Raw genomic sequence first — 17,908 nt, forward strand, 5'->3', positions numbered from 1 at the left:
TTCATTTTCCTGCAAGAGTTCAGACTCTTTTATTCAGCAGCAGAGTTTTGGAGGTGTTTACACCGTGCAGAAATGAGGGGAGACCCAGGGGTTAAGGGGGACAGGCACCATGAGGCCCCCTCAAAGGACAAGAGAGGAGACAACCAGAAGAGCCATGGCCATCAGAGAGCTCACTCATCAAGAAGCCACGAGCGCGGTCCCACCAGAGGCAGGCATGCGGGACCTGGGCGCCTCATGTCCCTCTGGCCGCCACGCATTTCCAAGGGTGGGGGACGGGCACAGCGTCACAAGGCCGGGGCCACGGGTGGGGGACGGGCACAGCGCCACAGCGAGGCTGGGGCCCACGGGCTACTTGAGGAGCTTCGCCACGTTCAGACTGGGGACCACGATCTCCTTGAAGATGGGCACGTAGTTCGGGTTTGCCTGCGTCGGGCCCTGCTCCAGCGTCTCGATGATGGTCTGCTTCATGTCCCGGCTGGTGTCCCCCCGCATGGCCAGCAGTGCACCGATGTGGTCATCCCTGTGGATGCGGGGACACCAGGGCTGCGTCAGGGGTGCACACACAGCCACTGGCCCCCAGGCCCGACTCAAACTCCCCCAGTGCTCTCCCCACGCCTGGCTCAGCCAACCCCAAGGCCCTAGAGGGGGCTGGACAGCTGCAGACCACTCATAACAGCAGAGAAACCAGAGTTCTCCTCTCACTGTGGCCGTTTCTTCAAGCTACAAGCACAAAGCTTTCTAGACTCTGTTCTCCTAAATCTTTAATGGACTGCCTGCCTAGAGCAGGAGGACCCTGGGGAGGACAGGACCACCAGGCCCTCCTGCTTGAAGCCCAGAGCACTGGCAGAAAGGGAAGACACTGGCCGAGTGTCTTGGTCGAGTGTGGCACGTGTCCCCTCTTCTCTGAACCCAGGAGCACAAGAGGAGCTTCCTGAAGCCACCTTGCTGTGCACCTTCCCCAGCAAACAGAGCGTGACCGACGCCCCACCTGTTCACTGGTGCTGACCCCAGGAGACGCGTCCCATGTTGGGGGCCTGTGGGCTCCAGGGCCTGTGGAGGGCCAGGGGAGGCACAGAGACATTGCTGTTCTCTGCAGTCCACTCTACTCCTGGCGGTCGTCCCCCCAGTCTGTCCCCACAGGAGCCCAGACCCCCCACCCCGCCCCCCCAGTGGCGCTCACACCTGACGGCCAGGCTCTCCCATCTTCCCAGTGACCCTAGGAATGAGCCTGCTGCTCTGTGCCATGAATTCTAGCTGGAACAGGAAGGCACACTGGCCCTTACCTGATGTCTGGGTATTTGCTGACCAGCGTGGAGACTTCCAGATAGAGAAGAGACGGGTCTGTCAGCTTAATAACTTCTGCGACGGCAGTGATGGTGTCACAGTACCCATCCGCATCCTCCCCAAAACCCTGGAAGACAGGGCGCCAGCGGCTGAGGGCCACAAAGGGGGACCCCTGACGAGTCTCTGTCAAGCCCTCACTTTGGCAGAGGCCGCCTGGCTGGCTCCCCACCTCCTACGTAGGTGGCTCTGGATCCAGCTCAGGATCCACAGTGGAGCCCTCACCAAGCACTCAATGGCGGTGCTACCGGCAGGAGGGCGGGGACAGTCGACAGGGAGTGAGCCCAGGACTGCCCATGAGGGTCAGGCCAGCGTCTGGCTAGCGCTGCCCCCCAAGGGTCTAGAAGCCACGCCCCAGTGCACGAAGCCTCAGCCACAGGGTCCACCAGACCTTCCCGTTCACACAAGAGGGACCGACAGGTCACCCGGTCCCTGACCAACTGGCCTATGGCCCTGGGGGTGGGGACAATGAGAAAGCCTCGGGGCCCAGGCGGCACTCACGGAGGCCAGCTTCCGGAACAGGTGGCGGAGCTGCGCGGCCTCCCGGACCATCCTCTCTGCGCCCTCCTTGCGCTCCTCTGCGCTGCGGAAGGAGATGCGCTTCTGCATGACGGCCCGCAGGTACTCCAGCACCACGCGCCGCTGCGCCTCTGCCGTCATCCTCTGCGGGCAGACACAGGGTCAGCGAGGTCCCTGCGGAGGTCCACCCTCTGTGGAGACCCGGGCGGGCGAGCCGTCGCCAATCGCCGGCAGAACCCTCCAGCAGGTGCACATCCGAGGTTTCCACTGCATCACCTCGCTGAACCACAACCCCATTCACTATGGTGCTTTCCACTAAGTGGTGAAAGGAAACTGGAAGCAAGGTTCTCTCACGAGACACGCGCCCGCCGGCCGCCCGAGAGGAGCCGTCCAGACAAGACCCGTCTACCATCCGGAGGCCTGCACACAGCACTTGCCAGACACCGGCATTCAATCGACACAACAGATGTTTACGGAAGTAAACAGTGGAACCAAAAACTGTGCAAGCAACGGACGAGAGGGCTGCACGCCGACCTCTGACCGGCCAGAGGCTTCCTGGCAGGTGAGGGGAGCAGTCAGTCGGGGGTTCCAACCACCGGGCCTCCCTACAGGTATCACTTTTAGTGGCTGAGTCACGAGAATTCCCTGTAAAATTAGTCCTTAGACAAGGGCTATACTGGGTCCCAGCCAACGCAGCAGGACAGGAAGACACGAAAGGTGTGAGGACCAGAAACGAAAACAGTGTCTCTGTTAAAATGACACAACCACGTATGTACAGGTCTGAAAGGGTCCAGAGACAAATCCTAGAAACACTCACAAAGTTTTACAATATCTGAACATGAGGTCAGTGTATTAAAACCACTTCCATAAGCCAGAAGCAAACTTCTTAAAATATATCACTTTTTACGGTACACAAACACGGCCCAACGCCCTGGCAGGACACGCGAGGAGGGAGTGAGGAGAGACGCCCGGGTCCTGCAGGAGGACTTCATGCAGACGGCCGAGGGACACGGGGGCTCGGGCACACGGCTCCTTCCTTCGCCCATCTGCAGCAGGGCTCCCAGGTCCTCGCAGGGCCCGGCCGCACGGGGAAGAACCCTTGGGCCTCTGCCGGAGTGGAAACACAGCCAGGCTGCCTGTGCCCGGGACGGGGATCCGGAGAGGGAACGGCTGCTTCACCCTGGTCCACAGCCACTGCCTCCACCCTCCCTGCCAGGGGTCCCCACCACGAGCACTGCCTGGGTGTGTGGCCTTGTGCCAAAGACGGTTTGGTGGGGTGCCAGGAGGCAGTAAGGCTAAAGGAACAACAGAAACCCCTTTAGACGCTGATGTGTCCTCCCTGCCTCAGGTTACTGAAACCACCTGTGAACACCCAGTCACAGAAGAACTGGACACTGAGTTCCACACGAGATGCCATGTGGGCTCCAACGTGCAGGTGAGCACACGCCAACACCAAGTGGCTGTGCCCGTGCCCTTACCTTTTTATATGGCTTTTTAATTTTGGCAAAGTCATTGAAATAGTCTTCCACGGTAACACAAATGGTGTCCACGGCGTTGGACCCCAACAGCCACTTCCTCGTCATCAGCTCACTGAGATGTTGCTGAAAAGTGAAGGACAGAGAAAAACGTCACTTGGACGCTGTCCCCAAGTCACGTGTATCGGGAGGAAGGTGCTCAGAGCCTTGGTGCCGTTCTGTGACAGCAGACACACTCACGGGAAACCCCACTGGCCCGCGATCCGCGAACGCGTACCTTAGCTGCGGGAGGTGGACGCCGCACGTGACCGTTGTGCTGGGCTGCGTCCTCTACGCACGCCTGCAGTACACGTGCTGCCTTTAACATTCACGTGCATTTATTGCTTGATACTCTGCAACTTATTTACCCCAGCCTGACGGACACTTACAGTTTTTCACACTTGGCAATTACAAAGAAGGCTGCGACGAATTTGTTTCTGCAGGTGAAACCCCAAGAGCGTAACTCAGTCCACAAGTGTGCCAAGTGAAGCGTCAGTAGCCCTCCAGAAACTGCTGTCTGCACGTCTGTCCCCAGGCCGGCGACAACACGGACAGGTACTGCCGTGTTTAACCCTTGCTGTCCCACTAAGCAACAGATACCACTTGGCTTGCATTTGCATATCCTGAAGGTCAGGGAGATAGGCAATTTTGTTTTGTATTTAGGACACTTGTAAAAACCCTTTTCTGTGAAACTTGGTCATCCTTTACTTTTCTCTTAGAGTTGTTACTTTATTTTGAAATGATTTCAAACGTATACATTTCATCTGTTTTCTACGCCATTTTCAAGAAAGTTACAGACCTCACAGAACGATCCCAACCAATCACCCCAAAAGCTCCTTTCCAGCTACTTCCTTCCCAGCAGGACCTGAGATCGATCACAGTTTTAGTTTGTTCAATATATTCTGGTTTCTGCGAACATATCTAGATAATGCCAAGCCCTCTAACCTGACTTGCTGTTCTCGGTGTATTATCCCTCAGATGTGATGCGAAACGCACTTTGTTAATGGCTTGTTTTGTGTTTTCACTCAAAGCTGAGACTGGTCTACGTGATGCGTGGGCAGTGTGCACATATTCTCAATTTGGTTCTGGTTTCAAGAACTCGCTAATGAACGTAATCCGTCTGCACACTTGCCCCCACTGAGTCTCCTCACAGTTCACGGGGTCTCTGCTCAGCTGTACCTGGGAAGGGCCCCAAACCTGGGCCTCTGTCGTACAAGGCGTACGTCACAGAGAGGGAAAAAGCCCTTTGACAGTGGGAGAGGTGAAGTCGAGTGTCAGCTGGGTGCGTGTCCCCGAGGGCACACAGGACGGGAGCCCCGTGTTCAGCCTAGAAACGAAACGGCAAAGAAGCGGCTCCCACCTCCAGGTCCAGGAAGACCTCCTCCAGCAGGCTGCCACAGCCTTCCTTCGCAATGGCGTCCAGAATCCCGTCCATGCTTGGCTGGCTCAGAGACACGCCTGCTTCCACGTCACTTTTCAAGTACTTCCTCTTTAAACTGACTATGGATTCTCTACGAGGCAACAGTTACGGCTCCGTGAAGTGGCCGAGCGCCCTTACCCGCTCCTCTGTTGTTTCTGGGCCGCCCTGTCCACGGTCACTTACTTAAAGGTCTGGCAGTTGTTGATGATGGCGATCACGTACTGCACGTAGCAGTGCGGGTGCTGCCGGTCCCTCAGGTGTTGTTCTTTGTACGACTGGGTTTCGTCCTTGTATCTGGAACACACAGCCCCCAGTAAACATCAGTCGAGGGGCAGGTGGGTGTGCCGGGCGCCACGCTGACATCACACCTCATAAATACATCTGGCACCGCTGACACCTGAGCAGGCAAGTCTTTACGAATAAGGTGAGTTTTGGGATGATCTGTAAGACCAGGGAAGCTGATCACTTTAAACGGACTCTTGAAGATAAATCTTCTATCGGGCTTTAAAATATGGTTCAGTATTCTCATTACACAAATATTTAGAAATATTTCTGAGTCAATGGGAAATTATTATTTCATCGGACATACGACTTGCCTAGAAATGCATACGATAGTGTTGAGAACATTATCAAATATTAGATAAAATTTCACTTTCTGAAGAACCAAAAAGTTACTCAAAAATAAATAACTCATTTGAGGTCAAGAAAACAAGCAAGTGAGATCACTACACGCTTTATTTCTGAATTTGTTACAGAGATTCCCAAACACGTACAGGAGTAGTGTTTGTACGTTTATACGTTTGTTTGTGTTTGTACCGTATGTACGTTTAAAAGACCTTAAGAAAGAAGCAAGCTGAAAACTGCCAATTACAGAGAAATAATTAAGCATTTATTCTGCCTTTCTGTCCGACATGTGGTTCAGGTAATCAAGCTTCTGAGGCTGATGAGGAAAGTTTCCTCTTTCTGCTAACAAAAGGACTAAATAAGGCCATGATGCGCAGGGGGGTGACTGACGGGGACTCTCAGTGAGGGGCCCAGCTGTCGGCGCCTGAGCCAGCAGAGGACACAGGGACGTGCATCTCCTCGTGTACACACTGCCTGTGCGGGCTTCTTGCCAAAGGGCAAGGTGATAAAGATGAAACCCACAGCCTTTAGAGCCAACACGTGGTTGGCAGGTGGATGGCGGTCAGGGTTAGGCACTGTGAGATAATCTGACACGTGTCCACAGGCCAGTGGCTGAAAGAGGGGCCAGGCCGCACTCGAGGACCCGAGACCTCGCACTGCAGACCCTGCCGCTACCCCGTCTGAATATGTAACTTGAAAGAGGTTTTCCTGGATCAACAGGGGGACGGGGGGACCCAAATACAAATTTGGTGTCAGATGATCCCAAGAAAGGATGCTCATGTGTACGTGGGTTGATGGCCCTCCAGTGAGATAAGAACGCAGGAAATGAGGTGCCTGGATGTCTGGGATTTGCTTTAAAGTCCTCGGGGTGTACAGATGAGGTGACGGGGGCTTTAAAGGGACAGCTTTTGAAGACGGATGACGGGTTGAGGTTTTTACACCTTTCTACTTCTGTAGAGGTTTGAAAATCTCCTTTGTGAACAATGCAGAGGGAGGGAGGGGTCCTGGAAACACACCCCGAGACCCCCTGGAGGGCCGATCCCAGCGATGGAATGTGCAGCCACCACCGAAGGAGTCTCCCCCTCCTGGGTCAGGGGCAGTTCAGGCAACAGGAAGGACGCGTCTGGAGGAGACTCTAATGACGCGGCCCTGACCTCGCTGCCCAGGAGACCTCACTGCCCAGCGGACCCGTCCAGACTCTCAGGAAAATGGCACAGTCCATTCCAAAGGAAGACAGTAAGAAAAGGCTTGTTTCAAAATAACAAAGGTCACTATAGCAAATCCGGGCTTCAAGCATTTTTTAACACCAGGCGCATCGGGATCAAAATTTTGCTTTTAAGTTTTGAAAACATACACTTTCTAAATCCGCACGCTGGCAAAAATACATACCTGCTCAGGAAAGAATTCATTTGCTGAAGACACAGAACTAGTACCTTTGTTTTCAGGTCTTCACTTATCTGAGCAGCAACTTGGAGATTCTGTTCAAACATCTAAAAATTGGAGAACTTATCAACTGTCATATAAACTCACAAGAGTTTCCCATTACATAAAACCCCTATCTGCCAATTGGTAGTTACAGTCCACATTCAGGAAAAAAAAAAATGAAACTGCTTGAAAAATAACAAAGTTAGTCAAACAACTTTCTCACTAGATAGAAAAAAACCAAGTGAATCACTTCCTAATTACCTGCAAACAGGCTGGTCTCCACAAAGAGGGAAATGGTCTCCACAAAGAGGGAAATGGTCTCCACAAAGACAGGGAGGCTGGGTGTGGCTGGGGTCACATGGGTGCCCGGGGCTGGGCTATGATTTGCCATGGGGATTCCTTACGAAGAGTTAGGAGGGTATACACTGGACTGAGGGGAGGCAGATGTACAGAGACAGAGAAAGGCCACACGGCCAAGCCAACTCCAGGCCCGTGGCACACGAGGCCTGTCAGGACACCAGTTTCCAAAATAAGGGAAAGGGTGGGGCCCCATCGGATGCTGATGCTGTCACCCAGAGACAGACGCCCACATCGCTTACTTGTGCCCACCTGGTGCCCAAGCACATGCCACTGATACGGTCCCACACAAGTGTCAGAACACGGCTCAGCCCCCCCTCCTGCCAGAAAGCTTCCTCCAGGAAGAAAAGCCGACAGGAAAGAAGCCGGAGGGCGCCAGCAAGTGCCAGGCATCAAAAAGTAATCATAAGAAGGCATGATTATGGCCAAAACATAAAGGACCCCTTCCCAAATCCATCAGGCGATGTTCAATCAGGCGGCATTTATGAAGACAAATCTTGGACATTTCCAACATGAGGAAATGTCAAAAAGCAAACTCCTATCTGAGCACCATACGCAAATAACACGTAATTAGGTTCTAGTTCAAATCCGAACACCTTACGGAAACTAAAGCAACTGCGGGCACAACTGCTTCAGACGGAGAAGGGCCTGAAGTACGAGGTGGGGCTCCCTCTGTCTTTACTACGGGGGCGGCTTCATGCTGATCTGCAGCACCCACAGAGCCCATGGACAGCCCAGGAATGACCCTCGATGGTGCGACAGTACCTGGAAGACGATGGCAGGGAGTGTCGTCTGGTAGTACCCATCTTGGTCAGCTTCGGGCTCCGTCTCTTTCAGCCAGTCTTTCTTGTCTGTTTCTAGTGCTTTCCTCAGCCAGGCAATTATGTTTGACTAAAAGAAGTCCAGCATCACAGAGAAAGAAGAGAAGAACAGGTCCCTCTGAAGCAAGGCAATGTCCTCTCTTCAGGGGTGTAGCATCAGAAACCAAACTCAGGGTCCCGGGAGTCCCCGTTCCCACACGAGCCGTACCACAAGCCACCACCACGGCAGGTGGGGCCTCCACAGACAATCTTCCGGGCGAGAACCTCACTGCAGGCCAGGCCAGGCCGGTCAGAAGTACACAGAAGCACAAAGGCCGCCATGCTCCCAGCAGACCCGTCCACGAAGACCGCACACCAGCACTGTCACTTCAGGACACAGACCCCACCCTGCTCAGCACCTCAGTCACAATGCTATCTGCTACTCGGGCTCACCTTGTCCAAGGAAGCAGACCCTGACCTCCTCCTGTCACCACAGGCCACCTGGGGGTCTTGGGCGGCATCTGGTCCCCAACTGCCACCACCCTCCCACTCCTGGGCTCAGCTCTAAGAGGCTGGCTGGCACCGCTGTCCATCAGCAGGACATCCAGGGGCCTCCCGAAGCCTCCAGGGGTAGGACAGGCTCACTCCTCACTCCAGCCGGAGGAGGTTCAAACACATACCTCAACCTCCAGACCCAGTGGCCAGAGGACAAGCCGCCCTCCTCATCTAACCGGCCACGTGCACTTCGAGACCCAACTTCTCAGAAACAGAGCCTGCACATCCTGAGGAAGCCAACATCAAAACAGGTCTCTCCCCTGCCTTCTCTTGCCCACTGGCTTCGGTGACGGCAGCGTGACCCAGAGAGCCCACATCGTCGTCTACCTGAGGGACACAGCCTGGCTCGGGACCACAGCACCTACTCACAGTGAGAGTCGACATGTATGTGTCAAGCAGCTCAGAGACCACATCTGGAGAAAGCAAAGGCTCCAGGGTGCTGACATCCACTTCTGGGGCCAGCTCCGCGTTCCCCATCATCTCTGCACTATGGCAAAACCAGGTACGAGAAAGAATAATTACTAGGAAGACAGAAAACACTCAAGTAAGTGCTCCTGGGTCTTGTCATACACGAAGCGCCCCCCCCCCCCCCCGCCCCACAATGCCACACCGGGGAGGGGAGGCAGGGCTTGGGGAGAGTGCTGGGCGAGAAGGGGCCACATGAGGCGGCTCATTCCCTGGCCTCAGCCGGCTGCACCCACGTCACTCAGGAAAGAAACCCTGTGAGAGGAAGAACTGTTTTTTCTACCCATAGCACCTCCCCATGGGGAAGGCCAGGGCCTGGCAAATACAAGGTGCTCAGTAGACAGGTTCTATCAAACAAGGGAGGAACACCCAAGTACAATAACTTAGAAACCAGACCCTGAAGTTAGTGTTGCTAATCTACGCGGTTCATAACCGAACATGAGTCAGCAAAAAGTGTCAATATGTTCAGGCGACTGTGCTTAAGAAGACACGGATGGGAACTGAGTTCCAGAAAAAAGTTTCCATAAAGAAGTTAGTATCTACGTGTGGCTAGTCCTCAAAAGTCCAAGGTTTAAATGTTCAGAAAACTCACACACCTTATGCCGTGTTCCCTAAATGTGTATTTACAATGAAAACGCTGAGTACTAACAGCTAGTCCACTATGTGTAAGAAATACAAGGTCTAGGGGCGCCTGGGTGGCTCAGTCGGTTAAGCGGCCGACTTCGGCTCAGGTCACGATCTCACAGCCCGTGAGTTCGAGCCCCGCATCAGGCTCTGTGCTGACAGCTCAGAGCCTGGAGCCTGTTTCGGATTCTGTGTCTCCCTCTCTCTGACCCTCCCCCATTCATGCTCTGTCTCTCTCTGTCTCAAAAATAAATAAACGTTAAAAAAGAAAAAATTGAAAAAAAATTTTTTTAATGTTTTATTTATTTTTGAGATAGGGAGAGACAGAGCACAAGTGGGGGAGGGGCAGAGAGAGAGGGAGACAGAATCCAAAGCAGGCTCCAGGCTCTGAGCTGTGAGCACAGAGCCAGACATGGGGATCGAACTCACAAACCGTGAGATCGTGATCTGAGCCGAAGTCAGAGGCTTAACCGACTGAGCCCCCAAGGCACCCCTCACCCGAGATTCTTAGATCAACCTCAAACCAATCAAGCACAAAATCGCTCATTCCTTTTGTGAAGTGATAAAACCACAAGGCTGGAATGCAAAGAAAACAGACTTTTCTCGGCTACTGGTGAGAGTAAACCAGACTGGGGGCACCGGAAGCCAGGAGGACGGAGTGGTGCCTCCTTACCAGCCATGTGACTATGCAGGTCCCGGGACCTCCTGTGCCCACGCATCCCCACCTGTCCAACGGGGTGAAATCACACAATCGGGGTGCCACCGCAAGGAGGGAATGGGTTAGTGCACAGCGGGCTCAGTATCATAGAAAAGCGCAACACAGAGCCGCTCAATAGGGCCTGGGCATCAAGGGCACCACGTAAACACAAGGGCGTTCACACAACCAGAGTCTGGGCCCTGACCTCAGGGGAAGCCCACAAACAGGCCAGAGAGGAGACTTTCGTCGGCAAGAAAACAAAGTCTGAGGGTGCCGAGCACACACCAGAGCAAAACAACTCAACTCTATGTGAACGAAATGCAAGAGTGAACCTGGAGTTACCTTGTGTAGGTGTTCAAGACCCAAGTCAACAGGCTCACGATCTCATTGGCTTCCAGGTCTTCGGACGCGAGCTCCTGCATCCGCGTGCTCAGGGCCTGGTGGTACATGCTCAGGAGGTTTCTGAAGATTTCATAATGCGGGGGGAAACACTGAACCATCAGGTTTTTGGCAACAATGAGGTCATCTAGCACGTACTTCCGTATGATTTCCAGGTGGCGGACGAGCCACATCTTGTCCGACTCCCTGGTGTCTGCCTGTGTGCCCTCAATTCTAGTGGTCACAGTTCTGTCCAAGATGGCAAACATTTTCTCCTTCCAGTTCTTGGGCCTCCCGGGAGGAACAAAACCAGTTTGCTTTTTTCGGTCAAGTATGCGCCTGTCAATTTTTTCTTCCCTTTCGATGATTCTGACAACTGAGACCAGCAAGGTGGGGTCACGGCGAACAGTGACCAGTGACCTCTGCAGCACCATCCACAGCTGCTTGGCCAGCTCGTCCGAAAGCCCCTGTGTGCTCCCGAAGTAGCCGTGGATGAGGGTCATGTCACGAGTGTTCCCACTGTCCATGCGGTACTGCTCATACATCAGCCCGTCCCGGGAGCACTCCAAGTCCATCAGCTTCCGGTGGGCCTGCAGGAGTGCCCCCTGTTCTATGAGGTCCTGGGTCTCCCTCACAATCTCGGGCACTAGGGAAAAAGGCACAAGATGGCACTGTGAAAACCACACAAAAGGCTGTGCGGGACGCTGGGAAGGAGGCAGAGGATGGGGACCTGTCTGTGCGGGATGCTGGGAAGGAGGAGCACGGGCACCTGTCTGTGTGGGATGCTGGGAAGGACACAGAAGACACAGCATGGGGACCTGTCTTGCCACCCAGACAACTGCACTGGCAGAAGCTGGGTAACTGCTTGGACTGTGGAGTCTGCGGAAGGCCAGCAACTTCCCAGAGAAGGCTCGGTGGTAAACTGAGGTTAATTTCGGTCCGTCGTAGCTCTGAGCACAGGAGCAGCTCCCCAGGCCCGGCCCAGCCCGCCACATGCTCCTGAAGCAGCTCGCACACAGCCCGAGAGAACCTGGGTGAGCAGAAAGGACCACGTCCTCCAATACTAAGGATCTGTGTCCCCACTGCTGGCTGATCAAGGAGATGCGGACACGGAGGTGGAGCCCACTGTTACTACAGGCCCACCACCAATGTTGTAACCCTTCTCCCTTCCACCAGGTGACTTCTGGGGGATTTAAAGAGCCAGTACCTCTTTCCCCCTCTGTTTTTATTCCCTTCTCCCTCCAGACATAGGCCCGGGCTCAGCAGACCTGAGAAGACCTTCAATACTTCTTGGTCTGATCTGCGGCACAGGGACAGCCTCCAATAACCAAAACACAAGTAATAAACAAAAACACCCCCTGGGGAAGAGGAGCACCTGATTTCAGAGTTCTCAGGTTATCAGATTCAAATGCCCAAGGTCCAACGAAAAAAAAAAATCACAAGGCATCAAAAGATACAGGAAAGTATGGAGATTCAGGGGAAAAAATTACCCAACACAAACCATCCGTGAGAAACACTAGGTGGTTGGTCTACCGGACAAAGACTTTAAAGCAAGTCTTAAATGTGCTCCAGAGACTAAAGAAAGAGGTGCAGAAAGTCCAGAAAATGATACAGGAACAAAATGCAAACATCAATGAAGAGCCAGGAACCCTAAAAGGAAACCAAAAACCACCCTGAAAGTGAAAACATTTATCTCAAGTGTACAAAGGCGGGTCTGATGGTCAGAAGGAAGACTGCGGACAAAAATGGAACAATGGACATTACCAGGTGAGAGGACCAGAAGGAAAAAGGACTAAAGGAGAGTGACCAGAGCCTCGGGGGTCTGTGGGGCACCATCAGGTGACCGGCACGCACACTGTGGGTGTCCCAGAAGAGGGAAAGAGAGAAAAGGGGACAGAGAAATGATCTGACTAGTGGTCAAACTTGCATTTAACCTGATCAAAGACAGGTCTATGAACATCTGAAAACTCACTAAACTCCAAGAAGAAAAAACTCAGAGGATCTAGAACAAGACATGTTACAAACACACTGCTGAAAACCAAAGACAAAGGGAGAACCTTGAAAGCCGTGAGGGGGAAGCAGTTGGCTGCCTATGAGGGAACCTCAGTAAGACAAGAAGGTTGTTCACCGTGGAGGCCTGACGGCAGGGGGTGGGGACAGTCGAAGACTGAAAGGAAACCACTGTCACCTGAGTCCCATACCCAGCAAAACTATCCTTCAAAATGAAGGAGATATGAAGACACTGCCAGACACACACAAGCTGAGGGAGCTCGTGACCCCAAAACCTGCCCGGAGACCTCCTGGGAGCCCTGCAGGTGACAGGAAAGGATGCGGGACAGTAATGCAAAGCTGGGTCGAGAAATACAGATTTCGGTAAGGTAAATATATGGGTAGCTGGAGAAGCCAGTGTTATTGTAACTTTGGTTTGTACCTTTACTTTTTGTTCTAAGTAATTTAAAAGACTAACACAGCTAGGAAACAAATTACTTGTTCAAAGATAATATTACTATAACTGGTTTATAATTCCACATAGGTTGACACTAATACATAAAAAAAAACAACAACCAGTGAGTTTGTTTTTGGACAACATACAAAGATGTAAGTTTGTGACATCGACAACTGAAAAGGGGTAAGGACGGCATCATGTAGGAGGAGGGTTTTCATCTGTTATTGAAGTTAAGCCAGGATAAATTCAGAGTATTTTAACTTTATTTTTTAAATGTGATCCCCATGGTAACCACAAAGAAAACAGCTACTGGATATATAAAAAAAGGAAACGAGGAGTAATTCAACCATTTCACTACAAAAAAATCAACTAAACACAAAACAAGACAATAATGCAGAAACGAGAGACACAAAGGCTGTAAGGCACACAGAAATCAAATGGGAAAATGACGGAAGTAAGGCACCCACTATCAGGGATTACTCTACATGTAAGCGGATTAAACTCTCCAATCAGAAGACCAAGACCGCAAAATGGACAAAAACACAAGATGCAGCCACCTGGCATCTACAAGAGACTCACTTGAGATCCACAGATACAAACCGTGTGAAATGAGAGGCCGGAGGGAACACTTCATGTGAACAGTGACCAGATTAGAGCAGGTGGCCCTACCAGTATCAGGCAAAACAGACCCCAAATCAACAAGTTTACAAGACACAAAGAAGGCATTAGATGTTAATAAGAAGCTCTTTACAGCCAGAAGATACAATTACAAACATTTACGCACTCAACGAGAGACCACCGAATTACGCGAAGCAGAAATCCACAAGATTGGGGAATAGACAGTCCTGTGATCATAGTTGGGAGACTTCGATGTCACTCACAGTAACGGACAGGACAAGCAGTCAGGAGAGAAGTAAGGACGTAGAGGACCTGAACCACACAAGCCCCGACTTCTAACAGACACCCAGGGGACACTCCACCCAGCAGTGGCACACCTGTTCCTCCAAGAGCACGTTTTCCAGGACAGACCATGTCTTACACCACTAATTAAATCTCAGATTTTAAAAGACAGATATTATACAAAATACCTTCTCCAACCATGATAGATGAAGTTAGAAATCTGTAACATTAGAAAAATTCACAAATCTGTGGACATTAAACATATTCAATCACTGGATCAAAGAAAAAAATCACGAAAGAAATTAGAAAATACCTATGAAAACACAGCACACCAAAACTCATGGGACCAAGGAAAGCAGTTTAAAGGAGAAGTGTATGAACTCTAAATGCTTACATCAAAGAAAAGGAAAAATGTCAAGTCAACAACCGAACTTTATAATTTAGGGAACCAGGAGAAGAGCAGGGTGACCCTAAGGTCAGCAGAAGGAAGGCAGTAAAGAGGAAAGCAGAGAGAAACAAAACAGACAACAGGAAAAGAACACAGAAAATCGACAAAACAAAGGTGGTTCTTTGAAAAGATAAACAGTTGACAAACCTTTGGCTAAATGGTCTTAAAAAGAGAGAGAAGACTCAAATACTAAAATCAGAAATGAAAGTGGGGACATGGCTGCCGATCCTGCAGAAATACGACCACAAGAGTCCTGGAAACTGTACAACGACCTAGACAAGGGGCATAAACCCACCCAGACTGACCCTAAAGAACAGGAAATCTTTTTTTTTTTTTTTTTAAGTTTATTTATTTATCTTGAGAGCAAGTGTGAGCAGGCAAGGGCAGAGAGAGAGGGAGGGAGAGAATCCCAAGCACGCTCTCCGATGTCAGCGCAATCTCGTAATCGTGAGATCATGACCTGAGCCGAAACCAAGAGCGGGACCCTTAACCAACTGAGCCTCCCAGGCGCCCCTGAAGAAACGGAAAATCTAAACAGACCCATAACTAGTAAAGGGAGGGGAAGTGGGAGCTAACATTGAACGGGTGTAAAATTTGTTTTTTCTTTCAGTTTTACTAGCATGTGACGGGCACGCAACACTGTCCCACGCCTGTTTCACGAGAGGAGTCCCGGGGGTGGGTGGTCATGACAGCTGCACAACGTGAAAGCACTCGACACCACAGAACTGTACACGCAAACAATCAGGCTGATGAACTTTGCACCCTGTGTATCTTACATTAAAATAAAGTGGGGGGGGGGGGCAGGCTGTGTGCACAGTACTCCTGAGTTACAGGTAACGAGAAAAGCCTGAAGGCCGTCAAACCAGCACATCTTGGCTTCCCAGGGGAATTCTACCAGACATTTAAAGCAGAAATAATACCTATCCTTCTCAAGCTATTCCAAAAAATAGAAAAGGAAGGAAAACTTCCAGACTCATTCTATGAAGCCAGCATTACTTTGATTCCTAAACCAGACAGAGACCCAGTAAAAAAAGAGAACTACAGGCCAATATCCCTGATGAATATGGATGCAAAAATTCTCAATAAGATACTAGCAAATCGAATTCAACAGCATATAAAAAGAATTATTCACCATGATCAAGTGGGATTCATTCCTGGGAGCAGGGCTGGTTCATCGTCCGCAAATCAATCGACGTGATACATCACGTTAATAAAAGAAAAGATAAGAACCATATGATCCTATCCATCGATGCAGAAAAAGCATTTGACAAAATTCAGTATCCTTTTTTTTTTTTTTCCAGTATCCTTTCTTAATAAAAACCCTCAAGAAAGTCAGGATAGAAGAAACATACTTAAACATAAAAGCCATTTATGAAAAGCCCACAACTAATATCATCCTCAGTGGGGAAAAACTGAGAGCTTTCTCCCTGAGATCAGGAACACGACAGGGATGTCCACTCTCACTGCTGTTGTTTAACATAGTGTTGGAAGTTTTGGCATCAGCAATCAGACAACAAAACAAAATCAAAGGCACCAAAATTGGCAAAGATGAAGTTAAGCTTTCACTTTTTGCAGATGACATACTATACACGGAAAATCCAATAGACTCCACCAAAAGCCTGCAGAACTGATACATGAATTCAGCCAAGTTGCAGGATACAAAATCAATGTACAGAAATCAGCTGCATTCTTATACACTAATAATGAAGCAACAGAAAGACAAAGAAACAGATCCCATTCACAATTGCACCAAGAAGCATAAAATACCCAGGAATAAACCTAACCAAAGATGCAAAAGATCTGTATGCTGAAAACTATAGAAAGCTTATGAAGGAAATTGAAGAAGATACAAAGAAATGGAAAAACATTCCGTGCTCATGGATTGGAAGAATAAATATTGTTAAAATGTCAATACTACCCAAAGCTATCTACACATTCAGTGCAATCCCAATCAAAATTGCACCAGCATTCTTCTCGAAGCTAGAACAAGCAATCCTAAAATTTGTATGGAACCACAAAAGACCCCAAATAGCCAAAGTAATATTGAAGAAGACCAGCGGGAGGCATCACAATCCCAGACTTTAGCCTCTACTACAAAGCTATAATCATCAAGACAGCATGGTATTGGCACAAAAACAGACACACAGACCAATGGAACAGAATAGAAACCCCAGAACTAGACCCACAAAAGTATGGCCAACTCATTTTTGACAAAGCAGGAAAGAATATCCAATGGAAAAAAGACAGTCTCTTTAACAAACGGTGCTGGGAGAACTGGACAGCAACATGCAGAAGGTTGAAACTAGACCACTTTCTCACACCATTCACAAAAACAAACTCAAAATGGATAAAGGACCTGAATGTGAGACAGGAAACCATCAAAACCCTAGAGGAGAAAGCAGGAAAAAACCTCTCTGACCTCAGCCGCAGCAATTTCTTACTTGACACATCCCCAAGGGCAAGGGAATTAAAAGCAAAAATGAACTATTGGGACCTCATGAAGATAAAAAGCTTCTGCACAGCAAAGGAAACAATCAACAAAACTAAAAGGCAACCGATGGAATGGGAAAAGATATTTGCAAACGACATATCGGACAAAGGGCTAGTATCCAAAATCTATAAAGAGCTCATCAAACTCCACACCCGAAAAACAAATAACCCAGTGAAGAAATGGGCAGAAAACATGAATAGACACTTCTCTAAAGAAGACATCCGGATGGCCAACAGGCACATGAAAAGATGCTCAACGTTGCTCCTCATCAGGGAAATACAAATCAAAACCACACTCAGATATCACCTCACGCCAGTCAGAGTGGCTACAATGAACAAATCAGGAGACTATAGATGCTGGAGAGGATGTGGAGAAACGGGAACCCTCTTGTACTGTTGGTGGGAATGCAAACTGGTATAGCCTCTCTGGAAAACAGTGTGGAATTTCCTCAAAAAATTAAAAATAGATCTACCCTATGACCCAGCAATAGCACTGCTAGGAATTTACCCAAGGGATACAGGAGTGCTGATGCATAGGGGCACCTGTACCCCAATGTTTATAGCAGCACTCTCAACAATAGCCAAATTATGGAAAGAGCCTAAATGTCCATCAACTGACGAATGGATAAAGAAATCGTGGTTTATATACACAATGGGAATACTATGTGGCAATGAGAAAGAATGAAATATGGCCCTTTGTAGCAACACGGATGGAACTGGAGAGTGTTAAGTGAAATAAGTCCTACAGAGAAAGACAGTTACCATATGTTTTCACTCTTATGTGGATTCTGAGATACTTAACAGAAGTCCATGGGGGAGGGGAAGAAGAAAAAAAAAAAAAAAAAAAAAAAAAAAAAGAGGTTAGAGAGAGAGAGCCAAAGCATAAGAGACTCTTAAAAACTGAG

The 17,908-nt window shown here is 50.0% G+C and overlaps 1 protein-coding gene across 7 annotated transcripts in view; it reads right to left on the bottom strand.

The window, feature by feature from the left end:
* The window catches only part of EXOC3 (exocyst complex component 3), a 27,317-nt gene continuing 9,409 nt past the window's right edge, over positions 1-17,908 (bottom strand). For 5 of the 7 annotated variants that reach the window (XM_042998248.1, XM_042998246.1, XM_042998243.1 and 2 more), the window contains 10 exons: positions 10,684-11,365; positions 8,925-9,042; positions 7,966-8,091; positions 6,808-6,908; positions 4,978-5,088; positions 4,735-4,885; positions 3,339-3,461; positions 1,843-2,004; positions 1,284-1,411; positions 1-520 (listed from right to left, as the gene is read on the bottom strand). In XM_042998248.1, the coding sequence (XP_042854182.1) occupies positions 349-520; positions 1,284-1,411; positions 1,843-2,004; positions 3,339-3,461; positions 4,735-4,885; positions 4,978-5,088; positions 6,808-6,908; positions 7,966-8,091; positions 8,925-9,042; positions 10,684-11,365 (1,874 nt within the window). In that variant the 3' untranslated portion in view covers positions 1-348. Of the gene's footprint in view, positions 521-1,283; positions 1,412-1,842; positions 2,005-3,338; positions 3,462-3,658; positions 3,676-3,763; positions 3,998-4,734; positions 4,886-4,977; positions 5,089-6,807; positions 6,909-7,965; positions 8,092-8,924; positions 9,043-10,683; positions 11,366-17,908 lie in introns of those variants that run through there. The other 2 variants (XR_006221850.1, XR_006221856.1) reach the window with 2 other exon arrangements.

This window comes from Panthera tigris, chromosome A1, assembly GCF_018350195.1.
Source record: "Panthera tigris isolate Pti1 chromosome A1, P.tigris_Pti1_mat1.1, whole genome shotgun sequence".
Taxonomy (NCBI): domain Eukaryota; kingdom Metazoa; phylum Chordata; class Mammalia; order Carnivora; family Felidae; genus Panthera; species Panthera tigris.